Here is a 25,474-nt window from a genome sequence, read left to right as displayed (position 1 = left end):
TACATGTTAAGGCATCGACTCCGAATATGACAATATTCAGAATTTGATATGGTTCATGTAAATATCCATTTGGATATTCTGAAATAGGTATTTTTCCTAATGGAGCATTTTATGATTGAAACGTGTGTGATATGCCGATATTATTCTGCAGATTTGTACTGCAGTTTGCGACACTTGGCCTCTTTCCTGTTTTCAGAAAAAAGGAGCATGCATGCCCAAAAGAAAAGAAGGAGAAACAAACCTACTTTTAACCATTATGAAGGACTTGAAGGACTTTGATGTCTTGGACTTCCACGTTATAAACAACATGTTAGGGCATCGACTCGTCAAACACAGCCAATAACAGCATCAATGTTGGATTCACTGGGCCGAGTTATGAGGATGAGGCATGTTTTACGTTTATCAAAATATGCAGCGCTGCTTGTGAAAGGTAATGGGTGGTGGAATATTCATTTTCATTAGCCATGTAAACTGCTTATTAGGAATATTGTAATTTCCGGAGGGGCATAAACTGGAATATTTGTTTTATGTAAACGTAGTCAGTGTTAAAAATCTCTCCTCCCTCCTCAGCCTCCACACTAAAGTAGGCTGCACCCCCATCACACTGCTCAAACACAAGGTGCAGCTTCTCCTTTAGGCTTAAGGAAATAAAGGCGGTGCTCTGTAGGTTTCTCTCCTGGAGAAATCAAGGTCACACAGTGTCTTTTTAAATCTAGGACAGTTCTCCTCATGAGACAAGCTGTTCACCCACCTCACTTTAGGGCGGCAGAGTGATGTGGAAGTGAACACGAATGTGAGTCAAAAATGGCACTACAAGTGTATAAAATGAGTTGCGCAGGTTTATTTCACAGCTGTATAACTACTCACTTGAATCTTTTGTACTCATGTTTAGCACTAACAGGACCTGGTGATCCACTGGGAGTCACGTTGTGCTCTCTGCAGCGTCCGAGATGTTGATTGATGAATTTATGATGTGAACGGCCGACCTGCTGGAGGCCTCACAGAACTGTTTACTGCTGAGAAATTTACGGACCGTGGTGAGAATCTTCTTTTCCTTTTTTGTGCTGACTCTGGGCCCCTCCAGTAAATCCCTCTGGAGACTTCAGCCTAGTTGCCCAGATTAAATATCTCTGCCTGCAAGTGGTCGGTTTGAGCCGGCATGCAACTTTTTAGTGAACTAGAAGAGTGAGTTTGCCTCACTGCAAATAAATCTAAAGATGTTTTAAACCTCTCACTTACAAAGTCTAATGCATCCAACACTGGAAGAGTAGGAACTATAGTGTGATAAACACACCTTGACACGCTTCTACAGACAAATGAGCAAGTCGAACTCACACAAACACACCGCTGGTCTCTGTTGGTGGCTGCCTCTGTCAGATAGTTCTCAGCGGGACGCGGTCTGATCAGCAACATCTCGTCGCAAACATCCTCGTTTCATCATGTTCAAACAGTAGGAAGCCTCACACCTCACCTCAGCCCCCCACCCGCCGTCACACAGAGGAAACAGGAGGTACCCCATCATGTTCCTGTGCCGCCACCAGAAACCAGACTCCGACCAGTATAAGTATTCAAACATTAAGAAACACATGTTGTGCCATGAAGTTATAATATATACTTCACATTAAATATGCCATAAACTCACAACATTTTTAATTAGGTTCATAGCCTGCTAAATGTTTCTTTTGTTTTTCCAAGTCCTGGTGGTCTACGTTCTTGTACCTCACGGACAGTTGCAAGAAGTTGTCTGGGTGAATGATACGTGAACAATGTACAGAACTCTGTGGTTTGGGTCCTGAATCATGTTTAGGTCTCTCACAAAAGGGGGCGACTCCTCTGGTTGTATAGAAGTCTATGAGAAAATGACTCTACTTCTCTCTTGATTTATTCCTTCAGTAAACATTGTAAACATGAGTCTGTGGTCTCAATCTCTAGTTTCAAGTCTTCTTCAATACAGCATGATGTTCATTTAGTAAATTATGGTCTACAAACCAATGGGCAAAAAGCCTGTGACTTGGTCATGAAGAAAGTAAAATACATAAATGAAAAAGTCCCAAACCCACAATTGTAAGTAATATACTTTTGCGTTGTCAAGGTAATGTGATGCCTTTCTGCAAAGAGCCCCATGTTCCATTCCTACATTTCAAGCCCTTGCAGCCTGTCACACTCAGTTTACTCACTTTACCAGGTAACGTCAGTTAAGATTGTTAGGGTTTAGGCTTTAGGGTGAAGATTAGGTTTGGGCCATAAGAAGTTGTGATAGCTAACATTATCATCTCATCAGACTTGGAAACCCAATATTCTTCCTCCTTTTAGTTCTGCTTTTGTCTCCACCAGCTCCTAGAAATGATCTGTCTCGTCAGCTGCCACTTTCTTCACCTGCTAGTCTATGACTGTCCATCTGCTGTTTGCTGCTGAGCAGGTAAACACGTACAGTGGTTTTATCAGAGCTTGTTTTGCTGAAAACAGCTGCCTGCTGTGTCTGGAAACTGGGTTTTGAGAGCGGAAACTGAACCAAACTGCTGTAAAATCAAAACTAACGAGCTGCCGATTCGGTGATGATAAGTCATGAAAAACTTTTGTTCAGTTTAATTTCATCCCACAAGTTTTGCAGCATTCCCTCATCAGAGAAGTTGGAGTGAAAATTCAACAAGTTGACAGTTTTGTGCTGGCTTAACCTGAGAGGCAGATTGTCTGCTCAACATAGAGCTCATGTTGTTCCAGCCAGTAAACTGTGAGAAGTTGATAAACCCCTGAGCTCTTTCATTTTGTCACAAGTTGTTCTCTCAGATTGCTCTGTATATATATATATATATATATATATATATATATATATATATATATATATATATATATATATATATATATATTCTTCTTCTGGCATTTGATCAAATGGACACATGAGTTATATATGAGTTGGTCTCAGCCTCTGGAGACGGGCCTGATCTCTGGTTTGCTGCACATTGATCCGCTCTGTGGCTCAGACCCGTCTGAATTCTGGGATCTCTGCTCGGCTTCATTTCTTCAAGTCCAGACTGAGGGAAAGAGAGAAAAAAAGAAACCTCAAAGTGACATTGACCAGAAGACGAAAATACAACAAAGAAAAACCTCAAGGTGAAGAGAGGAAAGAATGAGGTGGAGAATGACAGAGAGGAGGAGGAAACCGGTGTGTGGAGAATGAAACAAACCACTGGCATTGTTATCTTGGCAGCAGATGGAGACTGAGTTGTGTGCATGTTCTGTGATTAATGAAGGAGCTATGTCAATAAGACGAAGCAGGCGGGATATTAATTCATCAGTCTGGCAGGAGGCTCTGGCTATAATCGAAGAATGTTTTCTCTGGATGTGGAGCACATAGAAATATAACTTTATATAGCTGGAAACAAAGCTGAGAGTTGTATTCAATGTCATAATGTGGAATAGTAGACTGTATTTGACATGAGAATCTTACCTCAAGCTCCATTGAGCAGCTTTCTATTGTACCACATGGTCTTCTGCTGTAGATGGAGTATGCATACTTACGCTTGGTCAAGAGTCTTGGCGCTCCACTACCGTCGCAGTAAAGGCGTTTTTAATGATGTGAATTCAAACAAAAACACTTGCTTAGGTTAAGGCAACGAATCCACTTAGTTAGGTTTGGGAAAAACATCATAGTCTGGCTTAAAATAAGTATTTAAACTATATGAAATGCTAACAACTTAACGTACGAATGTAAAATGCGTCCCAAACGTCACTAACGTAACTTCAAAATAAATGAACGAAACTTTGGGACACTAACACCGGTCTCCTGATTGAAAGTCCTGTGTTTGTTTGGGGTTAAACTTTTTTTTCTGAGCATTAAATCAAATATCTTAACTTCATTCTTTAAGATCCAATTATGGGTATATATCTGTTTTTATAAACATGCATAAAATATAGTTCTTCAATCATTTAACCAGTATCTTCAAGTGATTTATACATTACATTAATTTGGCAGATGCTTTTGACTCACATTTTGTTTTTACAATGTATTCATTTTGGGTAAACAATGGTACTTATGTCTTTATTATCCAATCAAACAGAATAGGTTTGAGGGCAAAAATTAAAGTTTTTATTGCAACTAAGAAATCCGCCAGTACACAGAGTAGAAGAAGAGGAGGTTGTGAACCCGGAACAAAAGAAGTCGCCATCTCACCATCTTCAACAGAAAAAAAGAGGTTTTCAGGAATTTGATTCAATTCTTTCATGTAAGCTATTATACGCCAATATGTTCCATGTTGTCTGGAGATGAAGAAGAGCGTTCAAACGTTATGGGAATATCTGAGAAGATGCTGACAGCAGAAACAGACGGAGTCATTTGAGTTAAATGTTGGCTAAGTCAGAATTTATTCAGCGAAGGTGTTTACATAATCCTTTTCAAACAAATGAGCGTAAAAACATTTTAGCGCAATTTAGGAAGATTTGTCATATCTTTCCATTCAGCTTATCTAATGCAATACTTCAAAAATGCGCATTAAAATATGTGAATAGAAACATGGCTAATGCTAAATGCTGATGTGATCATGTTAGCATGCTCAAATGAGCATTTAGCTCAAAGCACCACTCGTTAGTCTTGTTGCTTTATAAACAAACTAAAACAACTAAGTTCAAATTTGCTCAACTTGTACTTTACACTTTTACTTTTTTGTTTCAATTATTAATAGGCCTAACCTTTTTCCAGAATTTTCTGTGTAACTCATTCTTTTAATTATTATTTTTTTTTAATATAAAACCAGCGCTGCAGCCGCTGTAGTGAACATATCACTTCTTTTTGAACGCAGTGTTCCCTGATGAGGATGTTTTCATGATATTTGAGGAGGGATTTTAATAATGAATCCCATAATTGTTGTGATTGCAATTACGCTGCTAATCATCATCATCATTTTGCGGTCAGAGTCCTCGTCCCTGATGCTTCGGCGGCTCAGCGGGCTGGTAACTCCACTCGCCGGGTAAAACTGACCGAGCTGATGAAGCCTGAGATCATTCAGGGGGAAACGTCGGTGCTTCGCCGAGCCTCATTAGGAAAACTGCTCAAATCATATCCAAGTTGTGTATTATCACCTGCAGGTAGCCTCTTCATAGTCATTAACATCTTCATTTTTTAAAGATCTGAGTTATAAAAACAGGAGAGAGCTCATTGTTATTGTGAGGATACGGCCTCTGCAATTAGCCATTTTTAAAAAGAGTACAAATTGAAGTATTAATGTGAAGTTTTCTGTCCTAAACCTCCATCATCTGGTGGATGATGGAGGTTTAGGTAAGAAATCTCCTTGGAGGTTATGAGTTTATTGTTTCCAGTTGGAATAAAGTGAATCTGAAAGAATAAAAAGGCCTACTCCAATTTCAACTTTTTACCAGATTTAACAGATTGATTTCTCAATGTCAAGAGAACACACAACAATGCAAAATCTGATTTATTCTGGACATTTTCCTTTTGCCATTGATAAAAAAATGTTCAACCTGCAACAATATATATCACAACAATAAGAACACAATAAATGTAGATGAATATTCTTTCAAGGTCAAAGTCTTCCACTTTAAAACACTCATATAAAGTTTGAGGAGCTCATAAAACCAATAGGAGCATAAGAAGTCTTTCCTAAGAAAACGGACATTCAGATTGTCTGCGTTTACAGAATAGACACAGATATCGATTTTTTTGTGGATTTCTTTCCTCTTTAGGCTGTAGTTTTGATAAATCTTTCCTTCCTCATTCAACAACTATCCATTCCACTGCAGAGACACCCAGGGCCAGACAGCTCTGCTATTGACTGCTCTCATTTAAGCAGTGGTGAAGCAGTGTGTCGGGGGGGATCGATACCAGCCGCCTATGAGCACCATGTATGTGTGTGTGTGTGTGTGTGTGTGTGTGTGTTGTGCAATGTGAACACAGCCTTGGTCTATTAGCTGCATTCATCCTGTGGTGGCATGCATGGTCACCGGTGAACGCCCCGGTGTGAGGAACCGACTCTATTACCTCCCTGATTTTACATGATGCCCCCATCCATCGGCTTCTCCCCGGAGGCGAGGAGCTCGAGCTGCAGACCGTAACTAACAGGAAGTGGTCAATTTCTGCTCAGGTTGGATGCTGCTGGTTTAATTGCAGCTCAGTGAATTGTTTTCTATTTCTGCCCAGGTGGTTGGTCAGCAGTGGAAAGTAAACAAGGACATTTATTATTTGAGTAATTCCCTTTTAATGCAGAATGTTTTTCTACTTTTCAGTCCACTGAATTAATCTGAAAACTATAAGTTCTAGTTTATTTTATTATAGATTTTACATTCATGGGATCAGTTTGCAGTGTAGAATATCATGCATTTTATTGATTGATACTTTAAAGCCAGCGTTTAGTACATGTTATTTGTCTTCATATATTTCAATTATTTGATTATTTATAAATCATTTGAAATGATATAAAAATCAGGGAATATCAAATAAAAGTCTGACAATATTGAATCAAAAATATATGTAGATTTGATGAAATCTGAGGAGATGGAAGACAAATATGAGAAGACAGAATGAAAGACAGTATTAAATCAAAATATGAGCATACTGGCAAAAATCAAATAAATTCGGACTACAGGTGTAAACATTTGAGGAAATGTAACAAAGGTTTGAGTAAATTTAATGAAAAGCTGACATTAAACATTTAACAAATTAACATAAAACATAGTATAAGATAATGTGAGAACACTGAGTGAATACTTAAGAGTAATATTTAGTTTATATATGGTATATAATCAGTGGCGGCTCCTGACATTTTTTTCAGGTGGTGCAATTTCCCCCGTTATGTCCATAAGTACCATAAAAGTCCATAGGATTTGAGGAAATGTAACAAAGGTTTGAGTAAATTTAATGAAAAGCTGACATTAAACATTTAACAAATTAACATAAAACATAGTATAAGATAATGTGAGAACACTGAGTGAATACTTAAGAGTAATATTTAGTTTATATATGGTATATAATATAAACCTGAGGTTAATGCCCAATAAAACACAACTCCTTTTCTTATGTGTTTTCCTTTTTCTTCTTTTTTTTTTTTGCTGTTTATTGTATTGTGTTTACTATTCTATATTGTGTAACTCTTAAATGTCAATCAGTGTTGATGGATTATTGGATCAGGAAAACTTTGGGAGGAAAAACTGCACAGAAAGTTTGTCTGTTCCTTTGCAGCTCGATGCCCGGACCAGACGGAACCATTTAGACAGTAAATTGCGACTCTAAGTGTCTGTCCACTGTTTTCTGCTGAACAGGTTGTGAACATTAATTTCAATGTACACTGTGTTATTTGATTAACACTGTTAGAGTGAACCAAAACTTCCCATATGTAGGTGGTGAAACCAAAACAAGTATCTGATAGTATGAATATCTGAGGGGAAAAGCAGAGTCGGGTAATATTTCTCTGTGGGTTCATCACTACAATTTACCGCTGTCACATTACACATTTGATACTTTGTCAAAGTTAGCCTCCGACAGCTTTCCACGCTCAGTCCTGGTTCTGGTTCTCCTGTGCCTCCCTTCCCTCCAGCGGGCCCAGCCATATGGCATTGGTCTCCAGCAGCTTGATGTCGTTTTGGCTCCCAGGAAGCAGGAGGTGAGCTCCAGGTCCAGCAGCTGCAGACCGACCTTGCTGCCCTGATGCAGCGCTGCTTTGTTTGCCAGCCAGCGTCATACGCAATGGAATTTTCCGCCAAAATCAATGTGCAGGTCGTCTTGGACCACAAGAAAGATCCTCCCAAACACAAACTTGTCTTTGTCCGGTCCAATGTGAATCAGCGTGGACTGGAGGAGAAGGGAGGTAAGAAGCCGGATCTTGGTCTGGGCCCTGCTGGACTCTGAAATGACGGAGGTTCTGCCAATCATTATTAAAGATTGGCATCAGTATTACATTTAGATTGTATCATAACCAGTTCAAAGTTGAAGTAACTTTAACGTAACATTATTGATTTGAGATTTGAGACTCTGTTTGTTAGTGTTGGACGGCTTCCTCCTGTCCCGCAGTCCTTTGTTTGGCACATCAATCACTCCAAGCAGAACTTGTCCCTCGCCATTCCACCGCTTCTGATCGGATCAGGTCGCCGCTGATATAAAAGGTCAACTGCAGCCTTTTTTATTTTTTTATTTTAAATCCTTCACTCTGCCAGTCAATTCTGCTAACAAAATTTAAAGAATAATAGAATAAAGTGAAATAATGGCGTAAAGTTCAGACTTCATCCCAGAGCTCTGCATGTGTTTTCTTCCATTCAAAATGGAAAGGTCATCCCATCGGAGTAAGACTTCAGTGATGCACAACGACTGAACGGGAAGATTTATGGGCAAATGTGGATATTTTTCATTGTTGGCTGTGGCATTTAGTTTGAATAGACAGTATTTTTCCTGAAGGCACAGACAAACCTCTGATGGTTGAAATCCTGATAATAAGAGTGCACGTTACAATACAAAGGATCACCTTTTTGGATGGTAAATAGATAAAGAATGGTCATTTCCGACGACCAGGATCATTGAAGCAGCGTTCTGAATTAATTCACCTGATAAGTACAAGCTGAGGACAGAACTAAACTGTTTAATGGCAAAACATTTGACCGTTGCTCCTCCATTTGGGCCCCAGTTGTCCAAATAACCTTGTTCCTTTTTTTCCCATCTAAATGCAAATAGACGGGTGTTGAGGGAAGTGGAAACCACCTCCATTTGCTATCTGCCCATTTGTGTGTGCAGCGTTGTAACCATAAGTGGTTTTTTTGGTCTGGAATTGTGAGAAATGCATTGCCCGCTCACTCCTCTATGAATTTCAAAGAGGTTTCAGACGGCCCAGGACGTGATTGGAACAGTGGGTATTAATGCATGTGTCATAAATGAAGTAGGAATCTCAATGCTTTTTGTTGATGATGTCAGTGACCAGATCTACAAGAAAAGTTTTTAGCTTGTGAGGTGAAAGCAGGTTTGGACATCTAACAATAAAGCAAGGGGCGGCTGTGGCATAGTGGAGAGCAAGGTAGCAAGGTAGTTCTCCAATCAGAGGGTCGGTGGTTCGATACCCGGCTTCGGCAGTCGATGTGTCCTTGGGCAAGACACTTAACCCCAAGTTGCTCCCGAAGGCTTGCCATCGGTGTGGACTGGATGTTGCATGAATGTTAGTTAGAGTCTGATGGTGGCACCTTGCATGGTAGCCCAGTCATCAGTGTGTGAATGGGTGAATGATATGTAATATACTACTGATTGTAAGTCGCTTTGGATAAAAGCGTCTGCTAAATGACTGTAATGTAATGTAATGTAATGAATCTTTGTCTGTCTGTTTGTCCTTCGCATACCTCAAGAGCCGTCTGTCCGATCTACGTCACTTTGGATGGTTGTTTTGCTTGGGATCCCATGGAGTGCTATGTCGAATTTGGTGCAATTTGGACACATTAAATATTAATCTACTTTGACTAAATTAGCAAACCACGTTCTGTTTAGCAGCGAGGGCAGAGCTTAAGGGCTTTGCAGACTTGAGCAATTTGTCCTCAGTGATGCTTTACAGCCCAGAAGTTATTGTTTTCAGTACACTTTTGCAGCTGGATAAACTAATGTTAGAACCAAACTCTTCCCCCACATCCCCTGTCATCCCGCTCAGAGGTGGCCGGCGTTCCAAACGGCCATGTGCAGCGAATTGGAATGCTCCCCGACAACGCTGTAAGCAGCATTAGAGCCAAGCAATAGACGGCTTCCAACGGACACTTCACTAGTGTTTTATTTTTATTCATGCATTATTTTTTGTGCAGTTTTGAAAAATATTTTTGTTTTTGTAGGGAAAAAAGGCATGTGTTGGTTTAAAAATAATGCAGCAGAAGCCTGTTCTAAAGTTTTAAACATGTTCATTTCTTTTGTTTTTTCTTTTAAGGTTAAGGTTTGCATTTGAGAACTGCAAAATCTTCTCTGGATGCACATAACCCCCCCCTTCCACGTCCCCAAATTTTGTTTCATTACATATAAAACAAAAGAAAAAATCCCCAAAATGGTAGTTCAGTCTTAATATTCACTACACGGTTGACACATCATTTGGGAACAGTTCCATTGTGACCATCTAAGAAACTAAAGAGCTGTGTCTTTATTGATTGTGCACAATGACAAATACACAGTCTGTCTAAAAACTAGAAGAAAGTCGTCCTCTGCATAAAGCATTCCCTCCAAAGAGACTTGGTAAAAACTTTCTCCACAAGGTCGCAGGTATTGACTTTCATTCTTGGACATAATCATCACAGATGGAGCTGTGTGTCGAGAACAACAACGCAAAAGAAAATAGAAGTCGCCTTTCAACCTCATCTTTTAACCTACTACAAGATAAAGGGATTGGAGATAAAACCTTACAAAGACTGCCTTTAAGTAAATGGTTGTTCAATCACATCCTGAGATTGCTTTAACTCCGTTAGTCCTTTCATACTGTGAGAACTGAAAAGCATCACTTCTCGAGTGTCACAATCCATTAGGTTTACGGTTGCACCGCCGTTGAACCGTTAACAAAGAGTACTGCAAACATCCGTACAAGTGTTCCTTTCATGGTTAAATGTCCACAAGCTAAAATGTTAAGTATAATGAAAATATAAGACATAACATAAATAAACAAATTCCAGGGTTCTGTTTCAGAGTTAGGAGAACCTCATTCAAAAAATGATAACTATAAAAGAAAAACATTTTTCCTTCCCGATTACGATCCGATATGAATGTGGTAAAAACAAAAATATATAGATGTTATTCTTTCTAACAACTGTATATTACTAACCCTGTATGGGTATGATTGCGTTCATTGCTTTGGCCTGGCTTAGGTTAAACCCTTTATAAAACATAAACAAATAAATTCAGGGGATAAATGTCATAGAGCTTTCTTTTATTATCCAGTTATAAAACTGTTGCCAAATTGCTGACATTTTGCTTGCTCTTGCTTACTTTACACTCTACGATTGGTACTAAGCAAGGTTAGGGTGCAAGTCTCAACAGAGATGAGAAAGAAGTGAGACGGTTTGCTCGTTAGATAATTCAATCATCGATTTCAGATGCAGGGATCGTTTTTTTACCATATCTGACAGGATGTACGGATCGGGTAGCGACTGACACTTGTTGCTGTTGTTGTTCCCGTGAAGCTTAAATTATCACATTAATGATATGATAACATGGTAGCAGATCGGTGCAGAGGTTTGCATACTCGCCAGTAGCCGATCAGCTTTTTTAGGTGAATCGGAGCTATTTCTTATACTGGTATTGGTATAAAAACAACTCTTGTAACCGCTCTAATAACTTAAAACATACAGCCTTTCATGGTACCGGTCGTTTCTGTAGTCACAAGGTAATCTCTTTTTAACTTTGTAAAAAAATATAATCGTTTTATTTATTGCTGTAGTAGATGTAGAATTGTCTTATATAAGAGAAAGTGAAGGAAGACACAAGAAATAAATTCTAAGTTTGCAGTGAGTATCCAAAGCTGGTGGAACAGAAGCCATAACTTTAGTTCTCTATTCTGCTGACAGCTAATTTAGATTATTTAAAAGTACAAAAAAAATCAAGTTCAGTCAACAGTAGAATCATCATTGTGTAATGGCTTGAATACTAATCCTTCCAGCCTGTTTCATCTCACTGAAGAAATGTTCTCACTTTAAAACTTTTCACCACACTCCCTTTCAAAATGTAATTAATGTGGTCGACAGAGCACACAGTAAAAATATCAGCTCAACTCCAGGATTTATGACTCAAAAACTGGACCATATCATTTTTACATCTGCATTATTTTGCACACAATGTGGGGAAGTTATTTAAGATGGCACTTATACTTTTATGTAAGTGATTAAATGGATGTATACAACACACATGATGTGCTTTAATAGTTTGTAAACAAACAGAAAATGCACAAGAACAGTCGTATTTTGTTGTTTCGAAGCCTTTAAATTAGTCTCCAGTTATTTGTGCAATTACACAGACACCTGTTTCATTCATACCACATTTAGCTGTTTTATAAAACAAACCTCCTCTTTGACTATGAAAGACAACAGCCTAAATGGAAAAAAGGACAACAAAGCCTTTATGGCAGCAGGTGAACCTCACAACATTTTAGAAGTGGCTAAAGAGTTATGTGCATGACGAGCAGATATTGCACATAGATTAAAAAAGGCTCTTGGGATGACATCATTATTAATTAAGTGAAAAGAAGTTTGAGAAGATTAGTTGAGCGAGGTGGAAGGGTACACAGATATCTGTCTGAAGCAGTCTACTGAACAAATAACACCCCCTCATCCATAGCTATCAAATATACTTCATTACCCCAAGAAACAAAAACACTTTATATGTACAAAGACAATAATTTTTAGGAAAAAAAAACAATCTCTAATTGACATCATTTAATACAGTCCTGGCATAAAAAAAGAGAAATCAGCACATCAAAGTTAAAATGAATTAAATAAAATGAATTGGTTGAATTCCTTTGGCCAACTTTCCACATCCCTACAAGGTCGTCCATTATTTAAAACACAACAAAGACATTTGTGGAAAAAAGACATGAGCCTATTGCAACGTAACCATGGATTTATGTGTAATGAGACATTACCGTTAAGAAAAAGGCAGTTCCAATCATAAATTACTTATCTATTCAGATCTTTATATACAGTAGCGTACAAATTAAATATTTGATCATAGAAACAACAATGTTCCTGTTTTATTAGTACATTAAGATTCTCTAAGAGATACCAACAATTTCATAATTGTTCTTGGCATTTTCGGGAATGGACAGTGCAAGTCTACGGAAATACAAAAGATTATTGTTTACCCTCAAACTGTTTAACAGTACACAAACCTATTGTTAAGGCTTTTGGACTCTTTGGTAGAGGTCTTCATGGGTCCAAAACTCTGGACATGATTGGTATGGGGCCAGTGGAAAACCTCCAAAACCAGATAAATTAATTCACTAAAACTTTGGTTTGCTTAACTTGGATTATAATTGGATGGACATTTTTAGAATGTGGAACTGTAGCGTATTGATTTGGGACCTAAAGCTCAGGTAGGTAACATTGGTGAAACCTACAAGAGAACGCTAGATTTTAAACATTATCCAGCTAAAAATCAAACCCAATCGTGACAACTCTTTGCAATGAAAGTAGCTAGCAGCACAGGCTTCATATGTTACTAAATCTTGCCAAAAAAGTCATAGTCAGCAAGACCACGGACATAATAAAGAGAACTTGATACAGCATCGAAGGCGGGGCTACGTTCACTGCTATAAAAGTTGGTGGTGCATGAAGCAAAAGCACTTGACTTCCAAGAATAACATTGCCCTAATCTTCTGGCGTTCTGCCACATTTCTGGGACCGTAGAGCAAGCTCAGTAATCTTTCCTTAAGCCCCGCCTCTCAGCCCTCAATTCAGCCTTGTTATCGGAGGGAAAATAACTCAGCTATTAGTGCATTTTACACCTTTTAGTACCTAATCACATCAATGATATTCAAGCGTTTGTGTTGTGAAGTTTGATTCACTTAGAAAGAAATGATCTACAGACGTCTTTCCCAATGTAAAAAGTATTATTTTCTTATGGGCCCAATGGCTTCACGTGACTGACCGGGAAGTTGTAATACCAGCTTTTGACCACTTTGTCAAACTTTCATCAAATTCAGGTGCTTTTATTGAGGACCTGGATTATTATAAACATAAACAACGAACATGGTTAACAGGTAGACAGTTAGGTAGGGCTTTGGTTTATCAGAGCATAATATAACAAAAAATGTTGCTACAGTATATTACCTACCCTAGCTTTAAGTCTGTTTTTGTGGTCGCATGGTACTCTACCAATCATCTTGCAGTAGCGGTTGAAAATATGTGTTGCAAGTCATTGTTCTTGAACTTCACACAATTCATCAGCCTTAAAAATAAAAGTTAATCTCCTGCAATGATTATGAGCCACCGTTGGATGAGAGCCAATAAGAGTCCATTTGAATCAACTCAGGTATAAGTAAATTTGACAAAAAAATCAAAGACACTAACCCAACATGAACTCCAGGACCCAGTCCAACTCTTTTGTGAATTGATTACAAGGAATAGAGTGAACCCATGAAGACCTCTTCCCTCCTCTTCATCTGACAGAACTTCTGAAAACAAAAGCATCTATGAGCCCATGAACCTACAACAAAGCTGATTCAGTTAATTTAGAACAGAAATACCCTCTAGTACGTATTGATTGTTTTCCTCTTAAAGTTTGAGACTCCTTTAATTGAATTTAGTGTTTTTGAGGTAAGTATACTATATCATCTATCACTGTTCAGGCTTTTACTGCTGGTTCTGCTGGTAAACTATAATCAGTAATATTGCACAAAAAGCTAAGACAACGAGGCGACAAAAGCATGATTGTTCAATTAAGAGCACATGAGATTCCATACAATAAGGCATTGCTTTAATGAAAACATCTGGACAAACAGTTCACAGTTTTAATTAATGCTTGACTGACTAGCGATTATGACGTCCTCTTGATTGTTTCAGTCAAAACACAGTGACACAAATAAGCTACGAGCTATGCGCTCCTCGGCTCCGACACAACGGGTACCTGATCTGTAGACATGGAAGCAGCTGGCCGATCACAAACCGAGCAGCGTGGGCGGGGCATCCTCGTGGATGGCAAAAGCAAAGGAAATGTGTGAACAGAGATTAACCTAATTAAAACAACTGTTCGGGCTCCATTTTCAGATGTGGAGTTACGTCTGCAGACTGAAGCTGCCAGTCGGCGGTGGTGAAAGGTTGTTTCCGTAGAAATAGAATAAGAGTAGAACAGACATTTACATGCAAACAAACGTAGCTAGGTTGGGTGGCGGCCATTTTTGATCTGTATCATTGCCATTGCTAACAACTTCTGTACAAACTAAACCGACTTAAGGGAAGTCGCAGACTCATTTTAGAGCTTTGTTCAGCTCACTTTCTGTAACCTGAGTAGCATTAAAGCATGGTGGAGTTAAGCTAACGATAAGCTGGCTAGTTAGCGAGCTTGCTAATTACACCAAGCTTCAATGCTACACATTAAACCAGCGGCAGCCTTTGCTCTGAAAAAGGACGAGCTAACAAGCTAATTAGAGCTGCATCCGCTCTTTTCCCGGCAAGCATGTCCCTTTACAGGGCCACTGATATGTGTTGTTACCATAACAACAACAGCCATTTTCTATTCTACTTGTCAAATGACAGCTGAAAACAGTTCAATGTCCGTTCTACTCCTATTCTATTCCTATGAGTTTTTCATATGCATCATTCTATGCTACAAGCACAGTTAAAACAGAAAAATATACTCCCCATATACATATTACATCCACATACTTTGCAGACATCTGTGGAAATAATAGTCATTCGATTTTTGCCTTATCTAAAATTAAAATTATTAATTTCGGAATCCGTGACAGATTCCAGGTTGGAAAAAAACTAAAACAAAACAATAATATCAAAAAAGGCCAGCTTTTCTTGTTTTAATGCTGCTAATGTAGCCTATTTACAATCTTCTATTGTATGCAACAGAAATAACCTCTGTTTTCACTAATAAGCTGATATGTTCTGGCCGTTTACCAAAGAAGAAGAGTAAAATCAACCAAACGAGAAAAAGGGGAATTCATTAATTGTGCTTTTTAACCCACAAATCCACTTCATCGCTGAAATGGGACAATTTTAAGGGGCACCTCTTGAAGTGCTTACATCAGTCAATCTCTAAAGCTATAACAAGGACTGAAAATACAAATAGTAAATATAGTATATTTATATATTTATAAAGTTGATACAATTCCCTGCCAGTCCCCATGTCAAGTTTAAAAAATATTTTCTTCAGGCTGTCAAACGTCCGACATGAAGGATCCCATCTTTGTGTCAACGCGCAAAGCCCTTATGATGCTCTAAGAGAGAGAAGTCTTTGCCGGGGTTGATTCTGGATGACACAGGAAGCTTGTGCTAAAAAGCAGGAAGAGTTTTTCTTTAATGTAGGAGGTTGTTTTCATACGAAGACAGAAACGTATCTGCTCAGGAGACTTGCTGAAGATTTCCTCTTGACGTCTGTGGTGTGTCTCGGGAATCCTTCAGCCAACCACTCTGCGGTTAAACAGTTACCTCGTTCTTACTGGCAGTGCGGTATGTGTGGTGGTGGCCGGGAATGTACTGTAGGTGGTCCACCGTGTGAGTTCGTCGGGAGGCAAACGCCTGCCTCTTGGACGTGGGCGCCTGGTGGTTGACCGTCAGCGTGTTGTAGGAGTCGTTAGAGGCAGTGGGTTGCGAGTGCATCTTGGTCATCTTGTGGCGGTCCATGACGGGCGTGACGGGCATCAGCATGTCGGCGTGCGACATCGCCCTCGCCATCGCCTTCTCCCGGAACTTGTCGCGCCTCATCGCCGGGGACAGCAGGGGATCCTGGGAGTGGAGGCGCTCCGCCGACAGCAGCTGCTCGTCCGAGAGGTGGCGGCTGCTGCTGTGCACGCGGCGGCCGCCATGACGCCGTACGAGGACAGGCCATAGTCCCCGCGGCGCGGCGTCCTGGGTGGAGACAGGACGTGGTCCTGGGACATGGCCCTCTGGACCCGGCGGGGACGCTGACGCTGCTGCTGGTGCTGCTGGTGCTGGTGCTGCTGGTGTTGCTGGTGCTGCGGGGGATCCGCGTTCAGCTTCACCATGTGGGTCGGACCACGGCCACCGAAGTCAGGATGATGATGCTTCCTCGTGTAGTACTCCTCTACGTCCTTATCACCTGAGGAGCAAGAAGACGAAGGGTATCAGAGGGAGGCGACATTGTCAAGACTAGTGGCCTTGATATGAATAAATACACTCTTGGATACTTGTACGACATGAATTGCATTCCACTCTACTGAGTCCTACATTTCCTAGAAGGCCATCCAAGAACACTCACAACCCTGCTGCATTCAAGACAAATGTATACTTACAGAATATTCAGTCATTCATCATACACACTCAGGGAGGTTTTTTTTGTCACAGTGGGGCAGCAAGACCACAACATATTTTTAACTGAGAGAAATGAAACAGCACCTGGGGCCTGTTTCACCAACGTTTACATCATGCAAGTTGCAATTTGCAGCATGGAGACAATTCCCTCTCCTGTAAATTTTGACACATTTCAAAAATCAAAACAATATAATTATTAGAGATACCATTTTTTTCTTCCTGATTGGCTGATGTAAAATACTGATACAATACCAGTGTGTTGACAACAAATATATTTATTATAGTTTTGATTATGTATTAAAAGCTCCTTAGAGCTGAAACGAAAATTATTCCCTCTCTAATATCTATTTCATATTGCTGTGAAAAATATCTCCTTGTGGCATTTATTCAAGTTTCTTGACAAAAACTACATTTTACTCGATTACATTTGAACACATCATGATAGAGTTATAATTGACTTTCACCCAATACTCTTTTTACTAAAAGGAGCTTGAACGCATCAGAATGCAACCTCCGTCTACGTTAGCCGCAACCTCCGTCATTCAGCCAAGCAGGACTGTTTTGCCCACTGGCTGCTAACGGCTAATGTTAACCAGCTCTCCTCCAGCATTATCAGGGAAAAAATAGAGTGCACGTGAGTGTTTAACCACAGGTGTGTAGTAAGATCGCCCCCATAATCTTGTGTACTCGCTGACAGCAGATCCACCATTTTAGGACGTATGGGAGGCATTTACAATACTGTTGTCGGAATAATAATTACTGTAACCCATGCATAAGCATGCAAGAGCCTTGCAGGACTTGCAAAGTTGACTTCAAATGTACAAGCTCCAGTTATTTGTGATGCTGCAACTATTTGAAATCTGCATGTAAGCAGTGCTCACAAATAACTTTTGTGAAACAGGACCTTTGGACCACAAGGTGCATCTGTCCTGCACTTTCAGGCTGCTGTTGAAGGGGTGAGGTGATAACGGTAATCAGCATAGTTTGAGAGTCCAATTCAAACCGTTTTGAACAGTTTTCTTTGTGTAAAAACAGACCAGCAACAGACTCATCATTGCAGTTGACCTGTTCAGGACTCAACACTTCATGTTGTGCCTGAACAGGTCAACCAGTTGTTTTTATATCCTCTGCCAGAAAGCAGGTCGGTCTCTCCGCTGGGCGCTCTCCTAATGGTTAAGTCATTTACAGCTGTATTAACAGAGGCACAGGCGGCAATCAGCTCTCAGCAGACTTTTATCTACCTGTTTTTGGCAGCGCTGGCACACAGGGGGACGCTACCACGGAAGCTCTGTGATTAAGGGGTCGTTACCTCTGCAGTAGTTAATTATTGCAGAGGTTGAATGGCCGTTTTAGGGGTGCACCACGCTTCACAGAGTTGTGGTGAAGAGGGATGATGGGAATTGTTTATGCGAATGCTCGAATCTCTGGGAGAGATGTCATGCCTGGATGTAGAAGGTCACCTTATTGTCCGTCCATGAGGTCTTTGATGTCCACTGCTCTGTGCATTCCTAATGAAGAAGGCCCAACGTTGGCCCGTGGCGATGTACTCCAGCGTTTTTTTCCCTGAGGGCTCGGTTTAGATGTGACATTATGGCAGAAAATGTCAACCAAACTCAACCAGAGGCTACAAATATGCAGACAATGGAGACGCCGTGGCCCTGAGCTCCATTGATAGGTCAAACTGCAGTCAGTAGGAGAGATCTGTGGTGATTATACACTCAAATGTTGATGTGGAAGGAATGTATCAAGTCCTTCTATGCTAAGAAAAGCCGCCTAAGATCTCAAATAAAAAAGAAGTCTCAGATAATAGAAAACATAACGGGGGAAGGTGGGTCGTGTCACACTGATCGCCTGAAGCACTGACTCTTTTCAACTCAAACACTGTTTTTGTTTACTAACTATTTCCTGTGGCTTCTTTATCCTAAGACTTTTCTCAAAAGGGCTCAAACCTTTCAAAACATTTTTATTTAACATTTAGTGTGCAAATCGCCCACTATTTGGGTTTTGCTGCAGGTCATAAAAGGACAACATCATTTCAAACTTTACCAGCAACAGGAGGTAATATGCCTATTGATTTTCTTGGAAAACTTTTAATGTAAACAATTCTGTGCTCATAGCTTTTGCTTCCATTTATGGCCACTTTCCAGAGACTGCAAAACATAAACACCAGGAAATAATAAGTGAATTAAAAGTTATTTCTGTTAAAAGGAGAAACTCAGAGCCACAGAGTGGTGAGTCACTGCCACCCGCTCTCTTTCAAACTCTTCAAATACCGAAGCCTGATCAGTGGCCCCCCAGTGTCTGATACCAACAAACCAAGACTCCCTTTAGTGTCATTATGGGATGCAGTGTTTTTTTCTTAACTTACTCCATTGTAAACCCATCCATGTCATTGGTATACTGTCAGAGCATCTAACGTAGTATAAAGAGCAAGAGAGACTGTATAGGGGAACAAGAGGATAGATGGGTCAAACAAACACAGGACTTTAACCCAGGAGGCTGCTGTTCATGACCTGTATTAAACAAAAAGTCTTATGTTATTTAACTTAGTTTTGTTATGTAACCTATGTACTTTACTAATGCCAGTTATGTAACAAACAAAGTTATTTTGCGTAACAAACCTTTTATTAAACCTAACCAAGAAGTTTTGTTGTGCAAGTAAACCTAAAAACTAAGGAGCGAAAAAAACAACACGTAGACGCTATAAGGGAACATAGAGTGTCATAGTATAAAGCGTATGTCCGCTGATCAAGTGTCAGTATTTAACGAGTTGGGAATGAAAATGTGTTGTGGCGAGTAGGACAGGACTGTTAGAATTAGAGCTGTGGAAATATAATATATTCTAAATTTACTGTGATAAAATGTCAACACGGAGGTGATGAGTGGTGATTTTATCAGCATCAACAGCCAGTCAAAACAGGGGAGGTTTGTACTAAAAAATGAAGATATACTTATTAAATTGAGGAGAAATTATGCCTCTCTAAATAAAGAATTCAGCCACTATTTGAGGGAGAAAAGGTTTCTCCGCTACCTTGAAAATGCCAACTACAAATGCATTTCCTCTTCATCTATAACTGCCTCTTCCCGCCACTTGATTTAAGACTTGCTTTTTATGAGTGTACACATGTTACACCATTTACACTTTAAGTGACTGAAAAGATTTAAGAGGGGCGGTGCATAATACTCCATCTCATCTCTGCTGCGCCAATAAAATGCTGCACTTTTACAATTAACATGATTGCGAGACGGCCCAAAGGTCCCGAACGTGAGGCGGAGCTGCAAACACAGGAAACGGCTAATTAAACCCCAGCTCCCACTCTGCTAAATTACATTCAATATAAACAGTGTATTTATGTGTCAGCTATTGATCACAGAGGACTGTAATCATGTAATGCACTAACACTTGTGAAACTGGTGGAACATCAATTATAAAGTGATCTTTAGAGAGGTTTGGAGCGGTGAAATAAAAAAAGGGGGCAATTTTATTTAATTATTTTTCCTTTTTTAGAGGATTAAAGGTGGATGTTTGTTCCTTAAAGGTGTTTTAATCCCTTTTAGGGTGATTAAGGTGAAAGACGACAGAGACAAACAAGATTTTTTTGCAGCCTCCTCGGAACTGTGTCCTCTATCTCTGCCTCGTTGACATCACTGAAGGACGGCGGTCACACACACACATTGTTTGAAATAAACCATACTCATTTAACTTAGTCATCATCATCTCCCCAGATGGTTTAATTAAAATAATAACAAATTATATCACTTTAAGGCCTGTTTCCAAAGACTTCACTCATGCTTGAACCCCCCCTCTTTTTTTTCCCCTGAGTGGAAGTGCTTTGTTCAAGGGACGACTTTGCTTGCTCGTTTGACAAATTCTGCAGGGCTCCTGTCTCAAATTCGAAAAGCCTCTTTGTAGTTCAGCGTGATTCATCTCTGTGGTTTTTCTGTGTGTGTACAAGGCTCCGGCGAGATAAGAGCGAAGCCCGGAGCTGATAAGCGGGAGAGAGAGAAAGAGAGAGAGAGAAGGCAAACGTATAAAAGACGAATGTTGAATGCGCTATGGGAAGATTGCACCGATGCATGTTTTTCTATCGCACAACCAAAGACACATTTAAATGTTTTTCTTTAAGCGTGTAACGTCTCCTAAGATTCAAGGACAGCGCGCGGTGCATTCACGCGTGCTCGGTTCAACGGCGGAGCAATTTCAAAAAATCTGCTATGCATTGAATTCACTCCTGCAAATTATGCTTTGAAGGAAAACTCTGTAATGCTCTGCTGTGTTTTCACTGACGGATCACTGTAAACACAGAACGGCTTCTTAAGGCGAAATAAGGAAATGTTTTTCTTTTTAGAAAAGATTTTCTGTCAACACATCGGTTGGATGTGATAACTCACGACACAATACACCAGCAAGCGTACGCTGTGTTTCCACGACCTTGCTTGAATCACACGCCTGACAAATGACGGCCCCTTTAGCGGCACATATTCAATGACTGTTTACTTGAGTGTATTAAAAAAGGTCGGAAAAGTAAAAAGCTGTGAGAGGACCATCGTCCCTCATCGATTATCTCATCGCTCTGACTCTAAATTAAAGCGGTTCATCTCAAAAACGGAAGCATGAAAAATAGATGGTCTCCAGTGGAGGATCTGAAGTGCAAGTAGTCAACTAAAAATAGAAGAGTTTATAAAATATTTTAGTTCCTGGTGCTTTAAAGGTTCGTTTTGAACCGTGTTTCTGGAAATCCTCTAGAGAGACAGAAAAGAGATAAATAAACCAACAATTCTGCTTTTTATAAACCTCCTTATAATCTAAAAGATTCAGATTAAAGCAATGAGTTATACTATCTGCATATTACATGTTTTCACTCCATTAAACTGACTAAACCGGTATACAACAGAACACCAGGCCTACTGCTTCTGTTACCGATTTACAAACGTCAGTTATCATTTTAAATGGAACCTTGAATGCCACTTGTTAGTTCATCAGCATAGTTTTTGAATCCTTGCTAAGATCACATATCTAATTTCGTAAAATCCTTGAAGTGGTTAGTCTGTTTTCCTTTTCACTCAACTCAACGTATCTTCGTACATAAGTTCGTATGATATCTTACGAAAAGTTGTGCGTTTTCCTACGAAAGCAAGCAACACATGTCAATTTCCGCTCGTTACATGCATAAAGTCTTTTCAAAATAAACTTCCGTCTTCACAGGAAACTCACCAAACTACTTGTTAAGGTTTAGAAATAGATTGTCGTTTGGGTTCAAAATAACTACGGAGGTGTCGTTACTGAAGTATGCAAGTTACGTGACAAAAACATCAGAACTGACTACTCGTTTGACGTTGGGACATTTATGAATAACGGTGCATTATTTTTTCGTAGGTAACGAAACAAATGCAGGATGAGGCCAGCCTGTTCTACAATTGTCTTCAGACGGTCTCTGTCTGGTTGTTTTGTCCGTACCAGAGTTTGTTTGTGAGCTTTCACACCAGCCCAAACAAAACACCAAAAAGGGGTAAGTGCTGCCTCGGGGCGACTGGTTGTCCTGTCGCTCAGAGGTCCCTGCGGCCGATCCACCCGGTCACAGCTTTTTTCTGTCCTGGCCCCTCAGTGGTGGAATGAACTCCCCACTGACGTCAGGACAGCAGAGTCGCTGCCCATCTTTCGGCGCAGGCTGAAAACTCACCTCTTCAAGAAGTACTACCCTGAGCCTTCCTCGTAGCACTTATTGCATTCGTATTAGTTGCTGCACTTACTGTATTCGTATCAGTTCGCTGCACTTATTGAATTCGTATTCGTTTACTGCACTTATCCTATTCGTAGTAGTTTGTAGCACTTATTATATTCGTATTAGTCTGTTGCAATTATTGTTTTCCTAGTAATTTGCCTCTGCACTATACTTTTGCTCTGGCTTATGCTTTAAGATGCTTGTTTAAGAAAGGAGATGCACTTATGACTTCTGGTGACTAGTAGTTCTCTTGAATACCTATGTTGAATACACTTCCTGTAAGTCGCTTTGGATAAAAGCGTCTGCTAAATGACTGTAATGTAATGACCCAAAGTCCACTTGAACCGCACCAAACAGGTTTGATGTGAAATCATACTTAATCTTCATTATATATGTTGACTCACACAATAACTGGAAATGTGTAAAAAAGATGGACCTCACTAAAATTATAAAGACTGATTCATATGTATCTTTTTATTTTGAATGCCATTGTTTGGGAACGTCCTATCTACCGCCATAAAAACGCTTTCTGCTGTTTCAAACCAAAAGTTAGACAAAGTATGGTCTGAAAACTGGTATTTTAAATACTGAACACCATTAACTTAAATTGGAAATGTCCCACCTATCAGGCAACGATATTGAAAACATGTTTTATGAAAAATGAAACTCTTTTATGCTTCTACTGTGCCTTTTGTGTTAACCCTCTAAATCAATCGTATGTGATGGTTACTGTAATTGTTTTTTAAAAGAGGAAATGTATCTCAAGAGAAAATCTAGATCAACAACATGCAACCAACGTGAAGAACCCTGTCCATGCACTGAGGTCTCATCCACGTCATCATCCAGTCCAAAAATGTCACAGCGCAGATAATGAACTGTAGCATCGCTGAAACATTAAAGCGCCATCTTGTTGGCGAATAGAAGCCATTCAGCTCTTAATATGTCATTAAGAGACATTAGCAACATGACATGGGCTGCAGATGGAGCCAAATTACACGCCAATTAGATGTCAGCCAATGGGCCGATAGATGAGTCGATGGGAATGAGAGCGGAGGCTTTGGCACGCTGTCATGCATTTTAAGAAGTTAATTTCCCTAAAAAGGTGAGAAGATGATTTGCATGACGAGCTGCCAAACATCTGGAGATACTTATCATGATGCATGTCTCTGTAATGGACATTCAGATGTTTTTTTTTTTCTTTCCATCAGGCCAAAGTGGGGAATGTGGCGACCCTTTAATGCAGAGCATTTGGGTGACGTCATTCCCCGTCTCTCTCTTTTATTTTTATTTTTTTTACAAGTGCATCAGGCAGAAACACGACGGCGAAGGACGAATGAAGGACCACCTACTTAATCTGTGTAGAGAGGAGGAGTATTTACTTAAGTCAGACTTGAGGGCCAGCTCGTAGGAGGGCGGCAGATGGCTGAGGTTCTGGAAGGATCTGGACAGGGACAGGTCGTAGGGCTCCGTGGCCGAGGTCAGGATGTTGTTCATCCGCTGGGGTCTCTCTACAGGGGGACAGGGGGAGGAAGCGGTGCGGTGCAGTCAGAGCACAGTCAGAGCACAGTCAGTCAGAGAGATGGGTTTCACACTGGGGGGTCTCTGCTAGAGGAGAGAGAAGGGAGGCGGAAAGCGAGGTGGGATGTGGGGAGACGTGAGGATTGGGAATGACGGCTTTGATTTTGACCCATCTGCTCCAGAATCAGTGATAGCGCGTTGGGTTGTTGAAGCTACAGCTGCAGGTCGACACTTCATATCGTCAGCGTTTACTTTGAAGGTGCATTTAGAACAAGTGTGAAGTTAAGTTATGCGTCACTTTTTTTTCTTTCACTTTGTGTTTTATTTGGGACAAACAGCCAATGCATTGACACAACAGACACTGGCTGTAGCTGTAACTAGTGACTGTACATTATGTGCTATGACTTATTTAAATACTTTAAAAACAAGGGAATATGTTTTTTTTTCTGTTACTTTACGTCGGACACTGGCCTGTTTCCTCAATATCTTGAAGCAGTTTCACTCCAAGCATGGATTTTTATCAGAAACATTTCTACAGAAATTTGGGAAAACTGATTTTGCAGGTTTTTATGAATGCATAACATTTTTTCCTGCAGAGAAAATAATATAAGAAAACACCTATACTGCACAAATACCTTTGTTGTTTTGTTTTTGGAGTAATGTGCCCTTCCAAACAAATGGCAGTTACCTTTACAGCAACTTTTATTTTACAAAAAACACTGCAATGGCTAACTCAACTACCAAATTAAGGACACAATATATGGCTCCAGATTTCCTAGCACTTGATATACCATGAAGATGTTAATGTAGCTAAGATGCAACATTATATGTTGGTCTTGCAACGGGGCTAGCCACAACTCCTAACTTTAGCGTTAGCATCAAAATTGTAGTCTTATTAGTTTATGTGTTGCGTAGTTAATGTTAGTTGTCAAACTCTGGTCGGAGCTAGGCTATGATTGGCCAGTCTACGTTTGAGGGGCGGGAATTAACGAAGGGTCATTTTGCACCTAAAATCAGTAGGCTAATTGTCATGCTCATTTTCTGTATTCCTACATCGCTTTTCCTCATCGCACTGGGGAGAGACGGCTTTTACACTTGTTTTTTGTTGGGGGTCAACTACTCTTTGGAGCTTGGACTATCATAAAAAAAGTTAATATGAAGTGATGAAGGAGGCTAGAACAGTTAAGAACTGTTTACAGACACGTTTTAGAAACTGTATACTGTTTCTCCTCGTAAATTAAACTAAAGCCCTTATATTTTTGAAGGGAGTCTGGTGACTTTCCCTTGATCAT

The 25,474-nt window shown here is 40.0% G+C and overlaps 1 protein-coding gene across 1 annotated transcript in view; it reads right to left on the bottom strand.

The window, feature by feature from the left end:
- Nucleotides 1–16,086: 16,086 nt before the first annotated feature.
- LOC129099120 (protein shisa-6-like) overlaps nt 16,087–25,474 on the bottom strand; it is a 70,219-nt gene continuing 60,831 nt past the window's right edge. Inside the window, 3 exon segments of the mRNA XM_054608292.1 lie at nt 16,087–16,458; nt 16,461–16,729; nt 24,014–24,172. Coding sequence (XP_054464267.1) covers nt 16,087–16,458; nt 16,461–16,729; nt 24,014–24,172 — 800 coding nt within the window.

This window comes from Anoplopoma fimbria, chromosome 11, assembly GCF_027596085.1.
Source record: "Anoplopoma fimbria isolate UVic2021 breed Golden Eagle Sablefish chromosome 11, Afim_UVic_2022, whole genome shotgun sequence".
Taxonomy (NCBI): Eukaryota; Metazoa; Chordata; class Actinopteri; order Perciformes; family Anoplopomatidae; genus Anoplopoma; species Anoplopoma fimbria.
This window is presented reverse-complemented; position numbering and strand designations above follow the sequence as displayed.